At 42.8% G+C, this 23,919-nt stretch overlaps 1 protein-coding gene across 1 annotated transcript in view; it reads right to left on the reverse strand.

Annotated features, from left to right (window-relative positions):
- Positions 1-549: 549 nt before the first annotated feature.
- The window catches only part of R3HCC1L (R3H domain and coiled-coil containing 1 like), a 44,648-nt gene continuing 21,278 nt past the window's right edge, over positions 550-23,919 (reverse strand). Inside the window, exons 3-8 of the mRNA XM_087725707.1 lie at positions 14,453-16,233; positions 6,390-6,565; positions 5,760-5,830; positions 5,523-5,618; positions 4,100-4,240; positions 550-1,091 (exon numbers count right to left, since the gene is read on the reverse strand). Coding sequence (XP_087581833.1) covers positions 1,036-1,091; positions 4,100-4,240; positions 5,523-5,618; positions 5,760-5,830; positions 6,390-6,565; positions 14,453-16,233 — 2,321 coding nt within the window. The 3' untranslated portion in view covers positions 550-1,035. The remainder of the gene's footprint in view (positions 1,092-4,099; positions 4,241-5,522; positions 5,619-5,759; positions 5,831-6,389; positions 6,566-14,452; positions 16,234-23,919) is intronic.

Raw genomic sequence — 23,919 nt, forward strand, 5'->3', positions numbered from 1 at the left:
TTTTGAGATGCATTCCTGGGGAGTGGGCGGCAGCGGGGGGAGGGGGGAGAGAATGCCTGTAAAGTGAAATCCAACAGGCCAGAGCTGGCTTGCTTTTTACTTGTGCCTGTTTTTACAGGGTAGGCGTGACATGCTGCAAGGACTGCTGCCAACATGTTCCTGCCACAAGGAGGGGAATCCCACACAAGTGCATAAAGGCTCTTAGGAATGGTTCTGCTAGGAGGTCCAGAGTCTGTTTGGGTAGCAGGGTCTCCCAGCTGGAGCCTGAGTTCCCCTGATTTCCCCATAGGGGAAGAGTTGCTTTCATTTCAGCTCTTCAGGTGAACCTACGAGGGTCCCATCAGGAATGGGTTTGTGAGAGAGAAGCCCCTTCCTTCTGGGCATCTTCTGTTGACCTCCATTCTAAAGGATCTGGAAGAGGAGAGTCTGAGTCAAGTCCAGCCATAGTAACTCATTGAGTTGCTATCATACCTCTGCTTACTTTCCAGTGCTGAAGATTCATAGAGTTACTTGGAGGCAGTAAAGCTGCCTGCATCACACGACACCGTATAAAATCAAATCAACTTTAATAGCAAGCTCAGCATTGGGCACCTGGCCATCCTGGTGGGCCTGATCTAAAAGCTATCACGGTTCAGTCCCATCCCACTGAGCACAGTGACCCAGAGCACAGATAGGCCCTGCATCCAGGCTGCCTTAAACTAATGTGATGAGTGCATTTTGATTACATTCTATGGCATTCGGAACAGCACTGGCAGGACTGTTAACAATACAGCAGCTCTTCCTGAGATACTGCCAGACTCCAGTCCCACTCTGTCACAGCCTTCCAGTCAGCCCAGTAGCTTGAGTTCACATGACTCACCCTGGCATGTCTGGATACTCCAATGCACTCCCAACTCCCCGTATCTTATTGCTTCCCCCAAAGGGGATGGTAGAGTCCCTCAATGCTGTAAGCACAAGCTGCCATTTGTCAGTTCCACTCTGTGAGGTTTTCAAGCAGGCCTGATCAACTTCCTTCTTCTTGCACTGGCTGCTGACTCACTCCCGACCTTCCCAGGCATCTTCCTTTTGCTTGGCCTCCAAGAGCTTCCGCTCTGCAAGAGAAAATGGGATCAGGGAAGTAGTGGCCACGTGAAATAGAGCTGATCAGAGCAGCAACTTCAAGGGCCTTGGTGACCCCTTAAGTGCAGCCTTGGTGTGCATGCATTCTCTCTTGATATCCTTCGTGACTTAGAAGGCTGTTGTCTCTGCTTAGGTGGTGCAGAGACCAAGAGCCGCCTAAGCAAACTGTGGACATGCTCACATCCTTGCACACTGGAAGTCTTCACTCAATTACCCTGCACAGCACGCCTGAATCTTATCTCTTCCTACAGATCCATGCAACGTATTATGGAGCTGCATTTCACCTGAGATCAGCCTAGAGAATTTGCTTGTAATCTACTTGAAAGCCTACTCAGCAGAGGAGAGTAGCAAATTACTGACTTGGTAGCTAGAATTAAAATAAATTAGCTATTCTTATGCAAGCCTTACTTTCACTCCTTTGAAGCTCAGCCTGGCTCGGGGTTCTGTATTCCGGAGTAGTACTATTGTTCAGTACAGTAAACAGAACTGGAGCACCACCTAGCGTCCTTAGCTGAATATTGAAGACCTGACACAATCGCATTTCCCATATATCTTTTTTCCTAGAGGGACTGGATATACCACAGCTTTCTTCCCTCAAGGCACTTAATGAGAGCTATAAACTGATCTCGCTGCTGCTCGAGGGAATCCTTGTTCTCTTCCAATGCCCTTAAAGAAAAAGGACGAGAAAATAAGAATTCCTACTCCTTGCCTGGATTCAAAGAGGCACATCTTAGTAAGTACAATGAAGGCATTCGATTAACAAGGCTACATAAACCAATATTTAATGTTGATGCTTTCCCCTCTCTAAAATGTCTGTGATTATTGGATGCATATCCTAGTCAAATAGTCAAACCAGTAGAAAAAAGCAATATTTAACCGTTCGTTACAATAATAATGTCTAAAAACTTGAATAATCAATACTCATACTCCAATTTCAAAAGAACAATTGAAGAAGGTCAACAAATACTCTACAAAATAGCTGCTTCAGGATCTGCCACAGAAAAATGGGGGAGGGGAGGGACTGTAGGGAAAGATAGAGGGGTTGCGTTTACCAGAATTATTAGAGAGAAGAGGCAAAACTAGAAAATGGAACCACCTGGAGATTTATCATTTGAACTGACAAAAAGTTGTCAGCATATTCCGGAAGTGTAAAGCGTGTTGTTAAAGAAAAATGCTACAAATAAAATACTTGCATTGTTAATGACCTCTATTTCTTATCTGATTTTCAATGCTGCCTGAATGATAAGGGAGCTGGAAATACAGCACTTTCATAAAAGATCATGGTGCCGGTAAAACTAACTTCTACCCTTTCTTTTCCAAGAGGGAATCCATAGCTTATATATTCAATTTTTTTTCATCCTCATTTTTTATCATTTCTGGCCCATCTGGACAAGATTCAGCTCTGCCTTCCATATTCACCAGCTCTGGCCAAAAAACAAAAACAATAAAAAAACCATCTTTCTCAGTGGTTCTGTCTAGGACTGCAAAGATCTGGATTCAGCTCACCCAATCAAATTTAATTCTCAGCCCAATCTATCTTGCAGGATTTCTTAAAAAAAATATGGAAAAGATTTATCCATGAAAGCTACTTTGAGCCACAATGGAAAAGCTGGGCAGAAATCTAACAGATAAATAAAATAAATAATACATTTCTTCCAAAATCTCAGAAATTCTGGTTAAATTGAAAACAAGTGTACAGGTTGAATTTCTGGTTATGTGATTTTCTAGCCCACGTTTATGAGATGGGAACAGAGGCGGTTCAGAAGATTTATGGTTTCACAAGAGGAAATAGACTTCTAATAGCTTTTATAACTAATACATTTATTATGCTATATTTTCTAGTCGTTCAACATGACTTGTCCTTTACATCCCTAGGGGCAAAAAACTGCATTGTTGAACATGTGGGTTCAGTTTCAGTTTTAGGCCATCCAGGAGGGTGAGGAGTTGGAGATAAGCTAGGTAGAATCCTTTGAAGACCACATGCATCCGGATGCCCACCATAAACAGAAGACTGGCAGTACCATAGACACGGGCATAAACTAAAGACTAAACTAACCTTTTACTCAAGAGATTACACTACTGCAGGACGGGGGAGTTCATATCCACAAGCTATTCTGCAGCAAATGGCTGGTTCTCTTTCTTCTTTCTACTTCTACCACAGTAGGAATCTACAAATACTTTGTTGATTTCATTACAATTTGCCAGATAGGATGGAAAACTCTCCTTCCCCTGGCTAGGCCAATAGCTTTATCACCGCTCTCTGGTTGGTGCACATGAAGGCTAGGCAGAAAATGACCTTAGTAACGTTAAAGAAAGGGGACTGAAGTCCAGTTGATTCTTCCTTGCTTATATATTTATTCCTTCCTTGTATATTTCAGGAGAGCAGAGTTAAGTTTCTCTGCTGAACCCAAGACAGGGAAATCACTGGCCATTCAGAAGTTCCCTACGGTACTCAGGCAGAGTGATAACAAAAATGTTTTGGCTCACTTACCATTCTGCACTGAAGCAGATACTTGGGCCAGATAGATTTCCTGAATGTGGATAGTAAATGAGAGCAGGGTAGCTTGAAACCGAGACACAGAGAAATGATGTAATTTCTCTCATTGCTACTGCAGACTGCATCTTTTTCATTTTAGACACTTGGTACTCCTAGAAGTACAATAGCCATTCCTATCTCTCCCAACTTCTTCCATACATACAATGGTGGGCTGCTGCCAGTTTGGGCAAACCAGTAGTTGTGACCTGCCTCCTCCCCCATCCCCCGGTGCTATGCTGTCCTATTTCACCTTATGTTGCACGCATATGTCCAAGGCGCATGCGCTAAGCGCACGTGTGGAAGGCTGGGTGCATGGGCGGGTGGCACGTGCGTTCACTCACATTTTCGGTACTGGGTGAACTGGTTGTTAATTCATGTGCCACCCACCTCTGCATACAAACACACATCTCCAATACAGCAATGTCTCTGCTCCTTCAAGCTTACCTCGAGCTGCTTGCAACTGCTTGCGTTCAGCTTCGCGTTCGGCCTTGCTCTGCTTGCTTCGCACACCAAGGGCACCTGTCACCAGTCTCCTGGCCAGAGCAGCTGAGGTCTCAGGACGCTCCTTGGCAGGTTGCAGGAATTCTAAGAGGAGGGAAAAGCAGATGTCTCAATATCTGGAGTTATTGTTTCCACTGTTAGGGTGGGAAGACGAGCATTTTTAAATATTAACAGATGGCTCTCTTCCCCAGAACATAGGCATTCCTTTCTACTTCGAATATAACAAAACAGAGTGAAAGATTGGTAGCAATAGATCTTCCCATGAAACTAGGGGGGGGGGCAGAAAAATAATAAAGAGGACATGAACTTAAAGGCAATGAACTTAAAAAACCACTGGCCAAATATACAAATGCTAGCAGAACTATAGGGTTGCTGTTTCTTCAGTTCCATTAATTCTATCGCCATTATACTGTGTTGAAAACAGACCACAATACACGGCAGTGTTAACATTGTGCTGCTCACTTTTCAGGCTCACAGATGTTTGACAACACAGGATTGGAAAACTAAAAAAAAACATTTGCTGTGTTTACTACTTAAAACATGCAGCAGCACATCACATTTGCCTGAAAGGAGTCTTGGGAATTAGTTTAGCCAACCGCAACTCAAGAGGGGATGACCCAGCATTTCATAGGATTGATCCTTGTTGATGTTGCAAAAGCTCCGTTCAATGCTAAGAGGACACCAGCAACAGATGTTAGTGTAGCTCTTTCACCGAAGAAGCGTGCACAGGATTCTAAATTTAAGAGGAAATGATGGATATTTCCAATGGAACAGTTTTCTTGATCAGGAGGCATTTTTTATCAGCACTGAGAACCAGAACTAATCCATCTATGACATGCTCTGAGCAAAGGTGGATCGGACATTTGAAGCCTGGTTTAAAATCAGATGGCCTCAGTTAATACCTACAGGGAGACAATATATATAACCCAGATCAAATACTTGGCCAACCCTATATATATGTCAGGGGTGGGTTTCTCGCCCCGTTCCAACCGTTTCGGTTAGAACGAGGCCGGCGGCGACCTCGCGCATGCGTGTGGCGCGTGCGAGCACACGCGCGCCATGCGCATGCGTACTAGCATCTGTGCGATGCTCCAGCTGCTCCTGGAGGATCGCACAGGCGCTGTATGCGTCCTGCGCATGCGTGGAAGCGCAGAATTCGGCAAAACTGGGTAAGGAGTGGGCGCGGGAGCGGGGGGGGGGGGCTTCGCCGTTCCCGGAAGTTACTTACTTCCGGGTTCGGCGACCAACCGGATTGCGGGGACCGCCGTGAACCGGTTGAAACCCACCCCTGATATATGTTACAGGTATGACTCAGCAGCTAGAAAAAGGTAAACCCAGGAGCTTCTTTGAATCTTTCTGGACTTACCCGCATAAGCTCTGGCTTTGGTCCTTGCAGCTGGTGTAGCCTGTGACAGGGGACGGGTTTTCACCATCAGATGTTTGGTACTGAGAGCATCCCGCGCTATGGTGAATAAAGGCAATGTCAGATGAGAAATGAGAGCGAGTGGACAGGAGCCCCGAGTCCCTCTACTCAACCAATGCTGTCATCTTTCATCCAAAGACACACCCAGCAGCTCTGGTTCTCAGAAGCAGCAGGTCATACCTGTGATGGGACTGGAGAAGATACCCAAAGCATGTGTGTCATCTATCCATTTAATGTCAAAGCCTTTTTTCCTGATGAAAGAAAAAGAAAGAAAGAAAGCTGGAAAATTGGCAGTGAAAAACCCAACAAAAACCATCAAATTAGGTGCAGCTTCAAAGAAAATATACAGGTAGGAAACGGATGTGTGTTCACTTAAATTTCTCACTGCAGGACAGGAAGAATCCTTAGAGCAGTGTTTCTCAACCTTGGCAACTTGAAGATGTCTGGACCTCAACTCCCAGAATTCCCCAGCCAGCGAACGCTGGCTGGGGAATTCTGGGAGTTGAAGTCCAGACATCTTCAAGTTGCCAAGGTTGAGAAACACTGCCTTAGAGGATGGGAGGAATATAATATTCCCCCAATGGGTGGCAATAACATACCAAACCTGAGCCTCATTAGAAAAAGCTGATAATGATGGCCCTGAGGCAGGGGGTGGCTGCAATAAAAGCAAGCGAGCAAGCAGCCGGTCGGTGACTCTTAAACAAGTCACTGAAAGGGTGCAGTTCCAACATGCTACATCCCGTCCACTTCAGCTCAGAGGACAAGGCTACGCTAGAAAACACAGGTGAGAAACAGAACCAAACTGCTTACTGGTAATGGCAGAAGACACACAGCAGATCCTCAGTGCGGAATTCTGGTGGGAAGTCATAGATTTCAATGACATGTGGCAGCTCAGAGTCACTCATGTCCTGATCAGCTGGAGAATAGTTGTAATAATCAAAATGCGGCTCCTGTAGCTTTGTGCCACGGAGAGTGCAGGCAGACAGCTGGAGGGACGGCAGAGACTAATTATAAGCAGGAAGCGCAGGACACACAGCAAAACTGTCTTTTGTTTCGATCCTTTTTTTTTGTTTTTTAAAAGCAGCATTGGCCACAGGTAGATTCCAGGTGTTATTTCAGGGATCTACTCCATTGTCTAATTTCGTATCCCAACCCTGAAACGACAGCCTCAGTCTGGTCTCATCACAAACCTTTATGTCAGCCTGGGAATGGGTGCACTAGCTGATTGATGGGCCACAGACTCAGCCCTGGAAAAGGATTGATCATCCATGGGAGACTGGGAGTTATTGATTAGGTGCCTCCTGCTGCTTGCATGCTCTTTCCCCAGACCTAGGCGGATTTTCCCCTCACTGTTTCCAGAGGAGGAAGCTGGAATGAACATCTGCCTCAGTAAGCATCCATCCAGCAGGAAGAGCCAAGGTGGCGCAGTGGTTAAATGCAGCACTGCAGGCTACTTCAGCTGACTGCAGTTCAGCAGTTCAGCTGTTCAAATCCCATCAGGCTCAAGGTTGACTCAGCCTTCCATCCTTCCGAGGTGGGTAAAATGAGGACCCGGATTGTTGTTGGGGGCAATATGCTGACTCTGTAAACCGCTTAGAGAGGGCTGAAAGCCCTATGAAGCGGTATATAAATCTAACTATTGCTATTGCTATTGCATTAGTTGCATCCAAACCAATACCTGAGATAGTTGCAAAATGCAGTTAGTAGAGCAACTATGGCAAGCCGCATGGTGACCGGATGTGGCTAGAATAGATAGGAGATAAAATGCTAAATGAAGATTGTGGCACAAGGAGAAGATCTGAGCCCACGTATTCCTTGGAATGTGTCCTAGTAAACATCTTTAAATAGATGTGTCCAAATAAATTAACACATTAATGCAGAAGAGTTAATGGCAATTACAGCCAGTAGTAATTAAATGTAACACGAGAAGGTAAAGCTATTTCCCCCCCAAAATTCTTGGACCTGCTTTTTTGAAAACATTGCCCTGTTCTTGTTTAAACTCCACTGACTTCTGACGGTTTCTGGTCTAATACAAACTGCTGATTATTATCTTCCAAGTCTAAAATGATTTGAGACCAGAACACTTTGTTATCCTTGCACTTGCTTGTCAAGTCCAGTTTTTCTGCTGCCAAGAGAGGGCAAATGGTAGAGATGCATTACAAGGTTTTATCAGTGGCAGCACCTGGCTATGGAGCCCACGCCTCATGCAGGCTCTTTTTCAAAAAGAGAGTTAAGTTGTCTTCAGTGTTTTTAAAATCTTGCCTGCTGCTGTATTTGATCAGCTTTGCTTTAATTTTTTTATAGGCGCTCTAGTTTTGATTATAGCTCATTTTTGGCCTGGTGATCTTCTCAGGAATTCAACACAATGCAAAACAATGTTTTGTAAATACATTCATAAAATGGTTATATTTCACAAAGAAAGTACGTGTTTGACGTGGTTTTCAACCCTAAATCAGGAAGGTCACCCAAGCCTGACTTTTACTTCTGCAGGGAAGGAACAGAGCTTCTATGAGCACCTCTGAATTGGCAGGGCTCTTCTTAGGAAATATTTGATATGGCCACCAAATCTGCCTCACGGTAACAGGACGGACATTGATCCTTGCACCAAATTGCCTTGTTCTGGCCATTCCATTCTGTTCCGAAGACGCGTCTCTTCCAATAAGGATGCCAAGCTATTTTGGCTGTGTTGTGATTGACAGATGGATGCTGATTACTATTGCTGCTGCTGCTGATCTGTTGGCACAACTCTTGTCCTGGGTTTTTAATGGCATACATCAGCACATACCCTGTTGGCAAGGAAGCCTATAACTCAGGCAGATTTTTCTTTTTTCAAGCATCCGCACCAGGGCAAGCTATGGTTCCACCGGGAGACTACAAATTCACCTCCCGAGTCAATAAAAGACAATAATTCAGATCATTCTTCCTGGAAAGTGGATTTGCGGTAGGAGCAATCCAGAGAGGAAGAGGTGGAACAGTGGCAATAGGAACATAAAGAAGGATGCATCTTGCTGGGTTTAATAAAACTAAGGCATGAACCTGAGCAGCCAGAGTTCAAATGAACAACACTACGGCCCAGCAGGATCGGGCCTCAGACATGCTTGATGGAGCAGAGTGCTCATAATATCAAGTGGCATAGAAGATTATCTGAGATTGTGGAATGCATACTGCATGAGCACCCCTGCCCTTCACAAACCACTGGGTGCAAGGAGGATGACAAGTCAAAACAGGACAGTCCACAAAATGCAAAGATTAGAATTTGCCTCCAGGGACCACTGGAAATAGAGGACAAAGTTTCTTAAAACTTTCCATGTGTATAAATTGCAATTTAATTGTGAACTATGAGCCAGACAGACAGCTGCTCATGCATATGTGCATCAGGTAATGTGGTGTGTATATAGCTTTGTATTGTTACAAGTATGTTTAAAAAGCTTCATACATAATGAGAGTGTGAGCCCATTAGTGTTGGCACTTCCGATCATGAATTGCATAAGGAGCTATGAACTTAACTGTGCATAAAGTCAGCCTCAGCTTTTGGTTGAAAGTCTCCTTTCCAAAGATACTCATGCCTGTGGTGAGAAAGGTGGATGTTCAGGCAATGAAGGGGAGGGAGGGAGGGAGGGAGGAACAAAGGAAGGAAGGAAGAGTAGGGTAAAGAACCGAGTAGCAGAGGCTGCAGAAACCTCACTCCCAATGGGAAATTAAAGATTTTGGTATCACTTAATATAAATGATCTTTCTTGAAGGAAAAAATGATTTTCTGGCAGCCAAAAGAAACAAGGTTAGATAAATTTTCAAATTCAGATTGTAGAATGATAATTTAAAAAATTCACCCAAAACTTTAGAGTTAAGAATCAAGTGGTCTAATATCAGAGCAAAATCCTAATTTTCCTTGCTAAATGAAAACATTTACCCAAATGCTAAATTAAGTGAATAAATCTTGTTGCTTTCACCAGACAGATGAGATCACAGCAGCATTTAAACTCATATATGAGTCGTCCCCATTTTCAGCCCTTTCAATACAGCCACTAGGCATGCTGGCTTGAAATGATGAGAACTGTGATCCAAAACTATAGGAACGGCTAAGCTTTGGGAAGTACAGGGCACAAATCCTAATTTCACATATATCACCTACGTTTAGCTCCTCCCTCACTCCAAAGAAAAAACAAACATTTTGGTTTCCCTTCCTTTCACTTCAATACTCATACACAATACTCACACTTCAATACTCACAAAGATGAAGACTAAGCACGATGCTCCTATTTTCTTCATGTGTAAACATTAGAGCCCTAACATACAACCTTTAAGCACATTAGAAGCATTTTTTTTCTGGAAGATGCCGAAATTTCCTCACTTTTCTCTTTTTCCCATGTATAACCCTCTCTCCCTAACCTTGCTCTTATATAACAGAATGAGTTAGACTGACCTTAGAAAACTCACTGGGGCAAATAATAGCACAGATCCTGCTTTATTTAGATATGAATTGTTTGTGAAGGATTGTTTTTTTTTTCATCCTCTTTTTTATCTCACCTTATTCTTTCTTCAGCACAAACAGAAAGAGATGGATAAATGCACCTCTGCATTAACAAGGCTACAGCTGCTGCAGGAAAGCCAAATTCTACCTTTTATCCTTTTACAGGAAATTTCCATGGGCGATTAAATGAATTGCATTTTAATGTGTGCAAAGATCGCATACAGTAACCATATGCAAACTTATTTTTGCATAGGGGTACGTCAGGGTGCATCTCACAGTGAACATAACACTAAGGTAGTGCTTGCTTGCTAGTGTGAACTCTCCCTTTGTTCAATTAGGTTGCCCACTAAGAATTTTTGGAATGCTTGAATACTGATTTTTCCCACGTGAACAAGGGATACAGCTCACACACACAGCCCAAGATCTGTCACCGTGTGCATCTCAAGTCCTGTTTTATCCACATAAAATCTTGTACCTCATTAAAGTGATACTATGGGTAATTGGTCTCAACAGAAGTCTTACACGAACTCGTTTTCCTGGCTATTGTCCCATATTCACTCTTTTTATTAACACAATATTTTTCTTCTTTAAGATAAATTTGTGGCATTGCACCCTTTTGTGAGACCCTCTTAAAAGAATCTTTGTAAATCCACCTGCTTCATGATCCTGGAGCTCTGTTATTTCATAAGCCTGATGAAAGGTCCTTTCTGGTAAGCAGAGGGGAGAGAAATCAAATCTAATAACATGGATTGGGAAAGTGTCTTATTGATGCAATCACACACAGAGCTCCATGTTCATTAAAGAAAATATGAGAATCCCAAACTGCACACACACATACACACACCTATACCCTATTTGGTAAGCAAGCAATGGTGGTAGAGACTCTCAAAGGAGCAATTCAGGCAAAGTGGAGCTTACTGCCATATGTAATCTGACAAAAATCTTGGTTTGGATGTGCTGCAAACTTGCAGCAACCAGATATTTTGGGCTCTACTTCTTCCTCTGGCATTTTTGATGATTGGTCCTAGGAAGCTGCAATTCACAGTTTTAGGGGAAGCTGCCCTAAATCAGTGACTTCACAGATTCGCCCATGAGATCTTCCTAACAAAGATCACTGGATTGTTTTCATTTGGATCCCACCTTCAAGGTTTAAAGATTATATCCCTGTTTTGCTTTTCCTTCAAGTGTCTGTGGCACATGAAACTGCTGGCCCTTTTCTTTTCTGAGTGCAATGGCACAATTGCTAGAATTGAAGAAATCTGTGAGCCTACTGAAAAAGGGTCAAGAGCTTGCTTCCTTGACAAGCTATATCACCCAGTTTTTATGAAAGAATCAAATAATTAAAATATTAAAGAATATTTTACCTCCACTTTCCCAGCTAGGGAAGATGCACTTTCTGACAAGCAAAAAGAAAGATGTAGGGGAAAAAAGAAATTATCCCTAAGTTTAAGATTTAATGCAAAATGTGCATTGATATAAATTCTCGCACAGACTTAGTTCAACCAAGCACAAATATTCTACAATGCTGAATTCATAGTAATGCAGAGCGATCACTGGCTTTATGGTTGGAGCAAGAGATACCCTTACTGTTTCTGGTTAAGTGTAGACAACAATTTCCTCTGACAATACCAACAGAGTAGACCAAACCTTATAGAAAGCAAAGGACATAATCCGAGGAGAGATAATCTAAACTGTTTTCCTTTCCCGATGCCTACCAGCATGCAATATACTTTTTTAATTGTAAACTGTCCAGTGATTGATTGAGATGGGGGGGGGGGGCTGTAGTAATTGAATGAATGAATGAATGAATGCAAATAATTCTTTTGCTCATTCTTCAGCACAAAGGACCAAGCAAGCTATCATAGCTGCAGAAAAAATGTAAATGCAGTAAGATGCTCCCTTGCACAAGGATTCATTTGCATTTGCTGGGCATGGGTGACGGATGCCCGGTGCCTCTGAGGCCTGCCTATATTGTGAATCAGACATCCAGTGCCCCCGATCCATACACAGCAATTGCATTCCTGCTGATCTTCCTGTTCTGAGAAAGAAAGACTGTCCTGGGAGCTGTTGTGTCTGCGGAAAACACAGGAAGGTAGAGAGCTCTTTTCAGCCCTAAATGCCACCTATGTGATCTGGTAGATTACCTGCTTAAGTAAGAGAGATTTAATTTCTAGACCGTAAAAAAAAGTGGAATAAGCAGTAGTGAATCCACAGGCGTTTCCCGTCAAAGCGGGCCCTGTAGAGTTCCAGCAAATTCCATTACAGGGAATTTAGGACAGCGTATGAGCTAAGCCTTGGTAATGAGCCCGCTTAGTTAATTTCAGTGGTTTGCAGGGGCTATTAGCGAGCTGAATCAACTCAGATCAACCCTGACTCCTGAGCAGGCTATATGCCGTTTGCAGCGATATTAGGATACTTTGTTACTTTAGGTACCTTTGCGTCACTCTGTAAGAACAAGGCTGCAATATTGATTTAAGCTTTAATAAGGGTCCTCAGCCATCCAGCCAACATGGAGATTTCCTCGTAAACTGACGGCAAGGCAGCCCATTCCCTGGGCTGTGCTTCTCATCTCCACACGCTCAGCGCTACCCTTACAGGGCAATGTGCTAACAAGCCAAAGCCAATTAAAAAGCTGCCATTTTCATGAAGCTTCACAGTCCATCTTTCCATGCCTGGTGTTCATCATGCTGAAGCTGCTCGATGGCAGCGCAGGCTCCGCGCACAGCACTTCCGCCTGCTTGATTACATGCATTTTATATACTGTCAATGGAGGATGTTTCTTTATTGCGTCTCAGGGCCTGGCCTTGCTGAGCTTTAGCCCACTGCAGGTGTTGGGATTTATAAATAATCATTCACGGGGCTTCTCTTTGTTTTATGATTTCATCGCCGATGTTTGTGCTACAAGCTAGCCATGCAGGAGGCAGAATTCTCTTCCAATTCCCACGGCAGACCATACATGATCTTCCCTGCAATTTATCAAAGAGAACAGGAAGCACGTAGCCCGAAAATATTATTTAATGCACATCCCTGATAAGAGTTTTTTTTTGGGTGAACTACTACCATATTTTTCAAAGTATAAGACGCCCCAGAGTATAAGACACAGCAAGATTTTGAAGAATTTTTTTAAAAACGTTTTTGCACTCTGCAAACCTCCCCAAAATGGTCCATTTTTCACAAAAACAGACCTGTTTTTTTAAAGGGGCATGAATAGCCCTTAGGAGGCATGTAGAGTGCTCCTGGGGGGTGGGGTGGGGGCCACAAATGAGCAAAAAGTGGTCTGTTTTTCGCGAAAATGGGCCCGTTTCCCCCCCCCAAAGAAGGGGCATGGATAGCTTTTAGGAAGCTTATAGAGTGCTGCTGGGGGCTGGAACGGGCCGTTTTTTGCTCATTTCTGCACTCTGCAGCCCCCAGGAGCTCTCTGAAAGCCTTCTAAAAACTATGCACGACCATTTTGGTGAAAGGGGCGAGTTTTCAGGAGGCAAAAAATGCTGTATTCAATGTATAAGACGCACCCAGATTTTCAGCCTCTTTTTTGAGGGAAAAGGTTGCATCTTATACTGCGAAAAATACAGTAACCCTCATGGGCAGCGGATGTGGGAAATAATACAAACCTCGACTAAACGTTCAAGCAATAGGGTACATTTTCACCAATAAGAGTTGGAGCTTTGCAGTTTTTATTATTTCTGGAATTTCCTTTTGCTTCTTGTAGGTACTGCAGCAGGAGAGCCATGTTAATATACGACAGCAAACAATCAGGAGTCACCTTTTCCAATTAACATATTTTATTACGAGGCATGAGTCTGTGCCTTTTAATAAAGTCTATCAGAAAAGGGGTTATTGGGCTCTGGTTGTTTTTGGTTTTTTCCCCCTTCCTATGAAGGCAATTGCCAATTTTCCTACCCCTGTATAATCATTTTCCAATGGTATTGACTCTTCTTCACCTCCCAATAATATTCAGATAATGCAAGGATTTAAAAAAATGTTTTAGAAACAATACAAAACTACAAAACCACGTATATCTATTTTGAATGGTTCTCCAGTTTACTCTCAGCATCACTGTCTGAATTTTTCTGCAGAGAATTCTATGTGTGATGATTATTGGTTTGATCTTCCACTAAAAAGCAGGAAGTGACCAGACTGAGCTAGCTTTGATATAAACCAGTGGTTCCCAAACGTGGCAACTTTAAGACTTGTGGACTTTAACTCCCAGAATTCTCCAGCCAGCTCTGCTGGCTGGAGAATTCTGGGAGTTGAAGTCCACAAGTCTTAAAGTTGCCACGTTTGGGAACCACTGATATAAACAAGGATTCTAGATTCGAGGTGGCCATGTCACATGCCTCTGACATGCGTGCAGTTCTTACCATTTTGCTTCAACTCTGGGGACAAAACCCCAGAATACTCACCTGCTCCAGTAATTGTGGATCCAAGCAATCCCCATCATCATTAAACAGGGCATCCCAGCTCTCATCTGCCATGTTGTCAGCCTCGCTGTGACTTACAGGATCAGTGCTGGTGTTAGTGGCCTCTTCCGAACTGGATGGCACACGATTTGCGGGTGGTTCTTCTCCTTTGCCTTCAGAGGGATACTGGAAGCTTGTATCAAGTTCCCCTAAAGCTGGCTTTTCCCCTTCTAAGGGTGCTCCTGTTCTCTCCAGTATGCTTACTGGACAACATGACGTCTTCTCAGAGGCAGATTGCAGAGGCCAGCATGCAGCCTCCTTCGAAGGACAAATTGGCTCCACACAACTTCTGCTCTCAGGGCTCTGGTCAACCAAGTCCAAAATGCTTTCCTCTGTTGTCAGTGCAGCTTTTGCCTCAAATGTATTAAATTCATACTGGCCTGCCTCACGACACAGGCTTTTCTCCTTATCATGTTCTCTCTCCCCTGCCTGTAACTTTTCATCACCTGCTACCCTAAAGACACAATTGGGTAGATCATCTATCTTCTCAGAGGTCCTGTCTGAACAACTAAAACCTACAGACACATTTGAATTATCTGGAGGCTGCTCTGCATTCTCCATGAGGTTATGTGTCTCCGCCTGAATTGAAATGTTCTCATGACTATCAGCAGCCACTCCAACCTGATCAGAGATAAATTTAACTGGACTCTTGTTCTTGTTGCCATGCTCCCTTGCTTGAGCTGAAGTGGGAACACCCTCTTCTTCATCTTCAACTCTACTACATTCCTTTGGCTCTACCACAGCACATTCTAAGACGCTAGTGTCACTCATTGCCGTTTGACTGGAGTTGCTTTGCTCTGTACATTTGCATCTATTATACTTGGTTATCTCCGTAGGAAAGAGGTTGCTTTTATCAATGTGCTCCAGCAAATCACAGTTACTTATGTGTGCTGAATCAGAGTTTCCTTCCTCTCTGCAGATGGATGAACTATGTGTCTCTATGTTATCCGGAATCCTCTGGTCTGCAGTTCCAGATATACTGTTCTCACTTATTCCAGTCAATTCTGAACCACCTTTACTTAAAGGCTTTGTTCTGTTGTTCTTGAAAAGCAACTTGCTATCTTTGCTTAGCATTTTCTGTTCCAAGGAATCCTGCATACCACTTTCACCCGTTCCTACTGCTTCTGAGACAACTACTGCACTCTTGGTACTGTCGGTGACCTGCCTTTCTGATGGGCAGATAGGCTCATTTTTCCATGAGATGTTAACACCACTAATCTCTGGCTGGAAATCAGCCATTCTTTCCCCCGAGGCAGCTGATTGTACAGTACAGCACTCGTGTGTCTCTGTTTCATTCACTCCAGTAAGAGTTGGGTCCGGGAAGCTGGAGGAAGGAAACAAGTGATGTGATGTAGCCTTCTGACGGAACTTTGGACTCTTCTCTCCCTGAGCCTTTGTGTCTTGGTTCCTTTGGCAGAAAGCATCATTATGGCTTGAGTCCTGGGGAAAAGTTCTTCTCTCTTTCTGAGGAGACCTGGCATTTCCCTGGTCATTCTGAAGCAGCCCTTTCCTAGTTTTAGGGTTTGGTCCTGCCTCACAGGCTTTAACCCTCTCCTTTTCTGTGGTGGAGCAGTGACTCTCCCTCCCACATTTGGTGGCCGCCGAAGGGTCACTTTTTGAGACTGCCATCTCACGTCTTGCTCTTGGGACATACAGAACCATGTCCGGTTTCCTAATTCGTACCCTGGTTTTATCTGCATCTGGCTGCATGGTATTATCAATATCTGTAAGAAAGAGAGACAGACAATCAGTTCAATGCAGCAGCAGTTAAGTCCATTAGCACAATGTACCAATTAAAATAGAATTCATCAGAGCAAGTTTGAGGTGATAGCACCTTAAAAAAAATTGTTCTGAAGTAAGGAAAACATAGAGGCAGAACCAGAGAGTAAAGCAGAGCTGGCTGTGCACAATACTGTACACAAAACAGCACCAGTAGCTGACATTCCTCTACCAAAAGCTCTGCTGATTAAATACTTTGGCATTTTGATTATTCTTTTGATCAATGAACTACTTGAGCATTTCTTATAGGTCTTGCATCAGATTTTGAGGCCATCAGATCTGCTTTGTGGTTTCTTTCTCTACTGCTAAACATTTTCTGATATTGCTCTCAAGAAAGGAGGATAATCAAGCCTGAATAAACCACAGTAATTTTGCACTAGGCACAAAAAGAAAAAGAAAGATATAAATCATGTTCATCCGATGGAACCTAGTATAGCTTGTTATTTTAAAAAACTGGTATAAGTAAGCTTCAACCTGCTGTCTCCTGCATGTTGGTACCCTAATCCCAGCTGCTTCATACTCTAATCAAACTCCTCTCAGGGTTTTTATCAGCTTTGCCACTATCCTATAGAAAATCACAGTGGCGTTTGTCATAAGCTCAGCTATCCTTACCATGCCCCAAACTCTATCCAAAACCAAAAGTTTCTATGAATACTTTTGTTCAAAAAGATTTTGAGAATAAGACAGTTACAGAATAAGTATGTTTTAGGATAGGTGAAACAGCAAGTACAATAGGTATGCAATTTTATTCTATATTGTAATTCTAGTCTCTAGCCTCAAGGCTCAAGCAGCTGCAAATATCATTCATTGTCTCTTCTCTAGTGTGGGAGAAACAAAAATCTTTTTAAACATACCCAGATTTATTAACCTAAACTCTTCACAACTGGCAATTTGCTTTTCTTTTTATTTAAAGAATATGTGCAAATCTCCAGGATAAAAATCAGTCGGGATTCTCTTCTATTAATTAACAAACCAATTCTTTTTAAAAAAAATATTTTTATTGTTTTTACATTTAAAACAAAGCAGTACCGCAAAGTCGAAGTGACCATACAATCACATTATATGCAATTAGTCTCATCCATTGACTATTAGCCTACTCAATACATTATCTATCCTTCTGTCCAAACACAGTATTACCAGTTTGTTCCAGTCTTGTCACCTTGTCCTATGCCACTGATGGCGAACCTTTTTGGCACCAAGTGCCGAAACCAGAATGTGCGTGAATGCACATGCGCCGGAGCACCGGAAACCGAAAAAACCAGCTGGCCAGCGCATGCATGCCTGTTTTTTGGCCGTTTTTAGGCCATTTTCTGGTGCTCCGGCATACACAAAGACCAGTTGGCCAGCCAGCATGTGTACACGAGAAACCAGAAGAGCAGCTGGCAACGGCACACGTGCCCACAGAGAGGGCTCTGTGTGACACCTCTGGCACGCATGCCATAGGTTTGCCATCACAGTCCTACACCAATCATAAAATCTGTTCCAGACTTCAATATATTCTGATTCCCCTTTGTTTTTAAGTTCAAGAGTGAGCCTATCTGCTTCTGCACAGGCCAACACTTTTCTGATTAGCTCTGATGGCGTATTTTCTTCTTTTTTCCAATACTGCGCAAAAGTTATGCGCGGCACAGGTAGTACATGTATAATTAGATAAAGTACATCTTTCTTAAACCCCTCAGGTATTATGCCTAGGAGAAAAAATTCTGGAACAAACCAATTCTTGATCACGTTTCTGTAAGGCACCCAATTTCTATTTACCCTATCACATTTTAAATGCGTTGTATATTAACTGACTGGCCAAACTAGCAGATTTGAAGAAATTTGCTTTTATAGATGTATAGGAAATTGTATACATTTTGGAGCAATTAATGAAAGAAAGCAGAACTATCTCTAGAGCAGTGTTTCTCAACCTTGGCAACTTGAAGATGTCCGGACTTCAACTCCCAGAATTCCCCAGCCAGCATTTGCTGGCTGGGGAATTCTGGGAGTTGAAGTCCGGACATCTTCAAGTTGCCAAGGTTGAGAAACACTGCTCTAGAGGGTGGTAAGATAATGGTTCTGCTCGGTCATTTACCAATTTCTGCATGACACACAGCACCCACAAAGTTCAGGAACAATAGAGAACCTGCCTTATTATAATTTTTGCTTATGTCCTTGCCCGAGAGACCAGGGAGCAGACCACAATTCAAGGATAAGACCAGGGGTGGGTTGCTACCGACGTTACTGCCGGTTTGCAACCAGTTCAATGTAAATTGTTCTTCGCATATGCACAGAACAATTTACAGTGAACTGTGCATGCATAGTCACTAAAATTAATAATGGCGGCGCCCAAGTGGCAGTGAGGGAACCGGAACCAGCAGGCCTGGGTTGCTGCCGGTTCTATGACCCAGGTCTGAATTCCACTACTGGTTCGGCCGAACTGGGCCAAAATGGCAGTAACCCACCTCTGGGTAAGACTACATGTTTTGCATGCAGAAAGTGATAGGAAAGAGTTCTGCTATTCTGGTCAAAAGAATTACTTCAGTTTCAGTGGACAATACTGGCTGGATACAGCATAAAATGGCCAGGTACAGATTAAACTTCCTGTTTTCCTACTTCTGAAAAGGATGCAATGGAGGTTCCTTGCCCAAAGGTGTGTTGTTGTTTTTTTAAATTGAATTCAGCATTCTTTGGGGAAAATAGGAAACAAGCTATGGAAGCAGGATAGTATTGTATAAAGAATGAAAAAGACATTTTGAGATGACATGCGTATTTTGACATACGTTTTTGAGATGAAGAAGGAGTTTTCCATGGCTCACTTACCTGTATCATCTGAAAAACCAAGTCTAGATGCTTTCAGATGCTGTGTGGGTCTAAAAAGAGCACGTCTCTAACACATTCTGCCTCTACATAGAGATGAAATGGATACTTACTTAAATCTACTAAGCTTTACAAAGGAAAAAGGAATCAGAGTATTCCTCCTCCTCTCCCTCCTTCCCCTTCCCCACCTCCTCCTCTCCAAATGCCATGGAGGGGATTTTGCTGTGCCCTTTTCTCTTTTGCAATTGCATTCGCCTGGATATTTAAGAAGTACAGTATATATATTCTAAACTGACAGGTTCCTAAGGGAGAGATCTAAGCCCCTTAAGCAAAAGATCGACAGACTATAAAACGTCACATGTTCCAAAAATATATAGCATATATGGTATTAAATGATGGTTTACGCATTAATAAGGCAAGAGCAAAGATACTGTATTGAACATACCACAGGTATATAAAGAGCTCGGTTTTATGCATTTATCTGTATCTCCTAACAACAGTTATTGAGCGAGACAGGATTTATGGCAGGATGGCGGTATTTACACAATGTGCTTTTCTGGTTCAACAATGGGGTAAGTGTACTGTGAGAATATTACAGCTCAGAAAGGAGTAGGGCAGGAGAAGATTCATTTTAATCTCCCAAACCCTGAGCTTGTTCAGGTTTAAGCAATTTAAGATGTTGGATACCGTAATCACCTATAAATCCCTATTTGCCATAGGGCCAAATATGTCAACACCATAAACCCAGTCAAAATGGGTAAGTTTTCTAACCCAACCCAGTCAGTCCTCCAAGAAAGAATTGGAGCTCTTTAGAGAATAGTGAAGAACTAATAAAATAAACGAAACCTTGCTTGATTAACTGCTGGAAAGATTAATGGATATCAATATTAACTAAGATACAATTATCCTTGCACTCATTTTGTTGACAAAGTTTAGAGTAAACTGGTAGTGAGCCTAAGCCTACCTTAGCTAATCCCAGCCATACCAACGCAAAATGATATAATGTCAGATGCAAAAGATCATGTCCACATTAAACGGATGTATTACTATTCATGCCTATGCACAGGAATCTACTCAACTAATGTTTAGCAATATTTTGGCAGTAGATAAGGGTCAATGGAATACAAGAGGGGTTGCACTTAGTCTGTGTGTGGCTACATAGCGATTCTAGGTTGATTCCTCTTTTAACTCCACCCTCAGGTTCTACCATTCTTTCTCCTCCATTTGAAGAGTTTCGGAAACATACGCAAATGTTAGATATACATTTATCATAAAGTGTACACCCACGCAGAATCTTGTTCATTTGCCAGCAATCTATAACAATACCAAATGGCATTTCCTGTCCTGGATCAAACTCATTTTCAAACAAGAAAGAGAACAAAGAACTCTGGACATGCAGGGAACTTAATATAAATGCTTTGAGGATTCCCAAAGTATTGGAAATATAAAGAAAATCTCTTTACATTTCCAATCCAAGAAATTCCAATTTCTTCTTAAAAACTTCCCATGTTGGAGCACCCACCACTTCTGGAAGCAAGTTGTTCCACTGATTAATTGTTCTCACTGTTAGGAGATTTCTCCTTGATTAGTTTAACCATGGATGAGTGGCCAAATTTACAATTGCAACAGATTACAGCCGGCTAGTTTACCACTCTTGGCTCCTTGTTTTTAAGTTTAAAAATGTTCCCATGATTCAAAGCCCCCCCCCCCCCCCAAAGAAATGCAAGGCACAGTCGCCCTCTCCACCTTAAGTCCATATTCCCTTCCAAGACTGAAACAGCTATATTTGCTTCCTCTTTTCAATTCCCCTCTACCTGAAACCTAACCACTACCCCATGGCCCCAGGTACCTGCAGCCCCCTTCTGCCAGGGGGATATTTGTTCTTTATAAAGCTTTGGCACAAACAGCCAAGGCTGCTCTCTGCCAGGTCCCAGGCCCCTATAAATATGCATCAGGCCACGTTTATAGAGACAGATGGTTTCAGGGTCTGTCCTCTGGTAAAGGCAAAGAAAGAGTTGGAGAAGGGCGTGGCCACATGATTAATCACTGCCCACTTGGTTTAGGGGTATTCATCATGGCCCGCTGTCAGGTAAATCACTGGAAAAAACACCTCTCCAGTAATTAATGGGAAGTGACGGATGGACAGCCCCTGGGTCCATTAATCTGGACTATCAGCAGCACACCAAGATTATGAATGTCAGGATGTATAAACTGTTTACCAATCAATAGCACCAGAAATTCATCCAAGGTTCTCATTTCCGCAGCTCCTCCGGTACGTGAGGCTGTTTTTACTTTTTCCACCCAGCTCCTCTCTTTTCATTTCTCCCCATTCTTGATTTGCAATAAAATCACCACTCAATTCACCCAGGATAACCTGAAGGGTAACACGGGATCTGGAAGAAAAGGCCAGCAGCAAAGCAACTAAGAAAAGCCTTTCAGTGTCATCTAGGCACATAGATGCCCTCAAAGAGTATAGAACAGGAGTGTCAAACTCAAGACCTGTAGGCCGCAACTGGCCCGTTGCGGGGTGCTTAAATCTGGCCTGCAGGGCCGCCCTGGAAATGGCAAAGGATGGCCAGTGGGGCCTCTGCCAGTGAAAACAGGCTCCCAATCTCCATTTTTGGCTGGGACAGCCTCTTGCAACCCTTTGCCACGAGGCCCTCCCAAGCTCTGTTTTCACTGGCAGAGGGTTGCAGCCGAAAACGGAGATTGGGAGCCCGTTTTCACTGGCAGAGCACTTGGGCCACCACAAGCGCCCCTGACAAGACTGACGTCAAGCTGGCCACGCCCATCCTGGCTCCCTGAGATCAAACACAACCCTGATATGCCCCTCAATGAAATCGAGTTTGACACCCCTGGAATAGAAGGAAGGCTACTAGATCAACCATTATGCCTATTGAAACCTCATTGCAATCTACCACAGACAGGTAAATGGTTAAATATCTAAGTAGTTAAAACATGAACCTGGATTGTGTTGTTGGAGAGGAGCCATGGTTAGAAAAGAGCATAAATATAGGGAAAAGAGTTCTACTCATGCTCTTCTTTATAGAGTCCAGCCAATCTTTTGAACTAGAAAAGCATCCTCATAATAAAATGTTTTATTTGAAGCTCTAAGAAACCATGGTACGCGTGGCAAATTCTATAAAGAGTCCATAGACTATTTCATGACCATGATACAGATAGAATCACTGGATTTTTAAAAATTTTCCAATAAGCTACTTTAACCAACAGAATGGTCCCCTTCATCATTATTGACTCAGTGAGAAGAAAAGGTATCATCGAGACAGCTTCGGCCCAAAGGAGTCATTTTTCAGCACAAAGTATAATCCATTTCTTTCAGAATAGACACACCCACTGTGAAGGAAGAATTGTGTTCCACAAACTGGGTGCTCTCAAGGTATCTCATGGCAACAACACTAATGACAGCAAGCCAAAGCTCTGCTCATAATTACTTTTCAAATATCATATGTGTAACAAGTATAAAGTAGAGCAACACTACAATTAAAAAGAGGCTGTAAACTCAGAATTATGGTAAACAGCAATTTCCCAAGAAGGAAAGAAAATAACACAGATGTTAAATAGGGACTCCAAGGAGTACCACAAGAACAAGTAGGTTCTCCCAGTGCATCTTTGATGACTCCACAAAAGAGCGTCCCGTAACCTGGCAGCCTACACTTTGATAAGTCAGGTTACCACCTCCATCATTCATAGTCAGCACAGCTATGACAGGTAAGGAAGGAGGAGTTATAGTCCAATGCATCTGGGAGGTGCAAGGTTGGAGAAGACTGCAATAAGCAATTTACGAGAAAATTAGGAGGACTGTGAAGATAATTGGACTGATGTTAGGAAAGAGGAAAATATGCCCTTGCCAATGTGCCTGCAAAATGAATACATACAGTATGTTAGTCTTGCTGAATATCACATTATGAATTAACTGAAAGTCTTAACGCCAGAGAGTTCTAATTCTTCCACTCCAAACTTTTATCAGCTCTAGATCCCTGTTATTTCCTTCATATATTTTCTTGGCTTATCAGCCCACTGTGCTTTTCTTCATCCTATTTTCCATAAATAGTAGTCAGAGAATCAGAATAACCTAATTCTTCAGGTATCAATCTCTTGCAATTAGCAATCCTTTGAGAAGCTTACTATGCATGGAATATATGTATGTATGTATGTATGTATGTATGTATGTATGTATGTATATACACACACATATATACATACATACATACATATACACACACACATACATACAAACACACACACACACACAAACATGTTTTTGTAGATTTTCACGGGTGTAGGTATGCTGGTCTTGTTGTATTCTGGTCTTTTACCGTGTAAGATTGAGATTGTCTTGGCAACGTTTCGGTGAGGTCTCACTTGCCATCTTCAGGCTAGTGTTTTCGGCTTAAAGCATGGTCGGAGCTGCCGTCTTTCTATAAATCTTAGTGGGGTATGTGTGGAGTGCTGGCTTTGTTTCAGTAAGTGGATTGATTGGTTGTGTGGTTGTATCATGATTGGTAGATTGGTGCTGATTGGTGCTGGCTGTGTGTCCGTTATTGTTTTGAGTTGTAATGGCCTGGGTGGTGGGTGTGGCTTGTTTGTTGACTAGGGCTGGTTTCCAGATGTTTAGTAGGTGGGAGGTATCGTTGTGTTTATTCATGTTGTGGAGGTGTTTCTCTATTTTGATAGCTTCCATAATTATTCTCTTGTTGAAATGTTCAGTTTTGGAGATTAATTTGGTTCCTTCAAAATTAATTTCCTTTCTTGTAGCTTTAAGGTGCTGGAAAAGGGAGGACGTTTTTTCTCTTTTTCTTACTGTGTTCTTG

The sequence above is a fragment of the Thamnophis sirtalis genome, unplaced genomic scaffold (genome assembly GCF_051295495.1).
Source record: "Thamnophis sirtalis isolate CommonGarterSnake01/CBP01778 unplaced genomic scaffold, rThaSir2_p1.2 scaffold_11, whole genome shotgun sequence".
In the NCBI taxonomy this organism is placed as follows: Eukaryota; Metazoa; Chordata; class Lepidosauria; order Squamata; family Natricidae; genus Thamnophis; species Thamnophis sirtalis.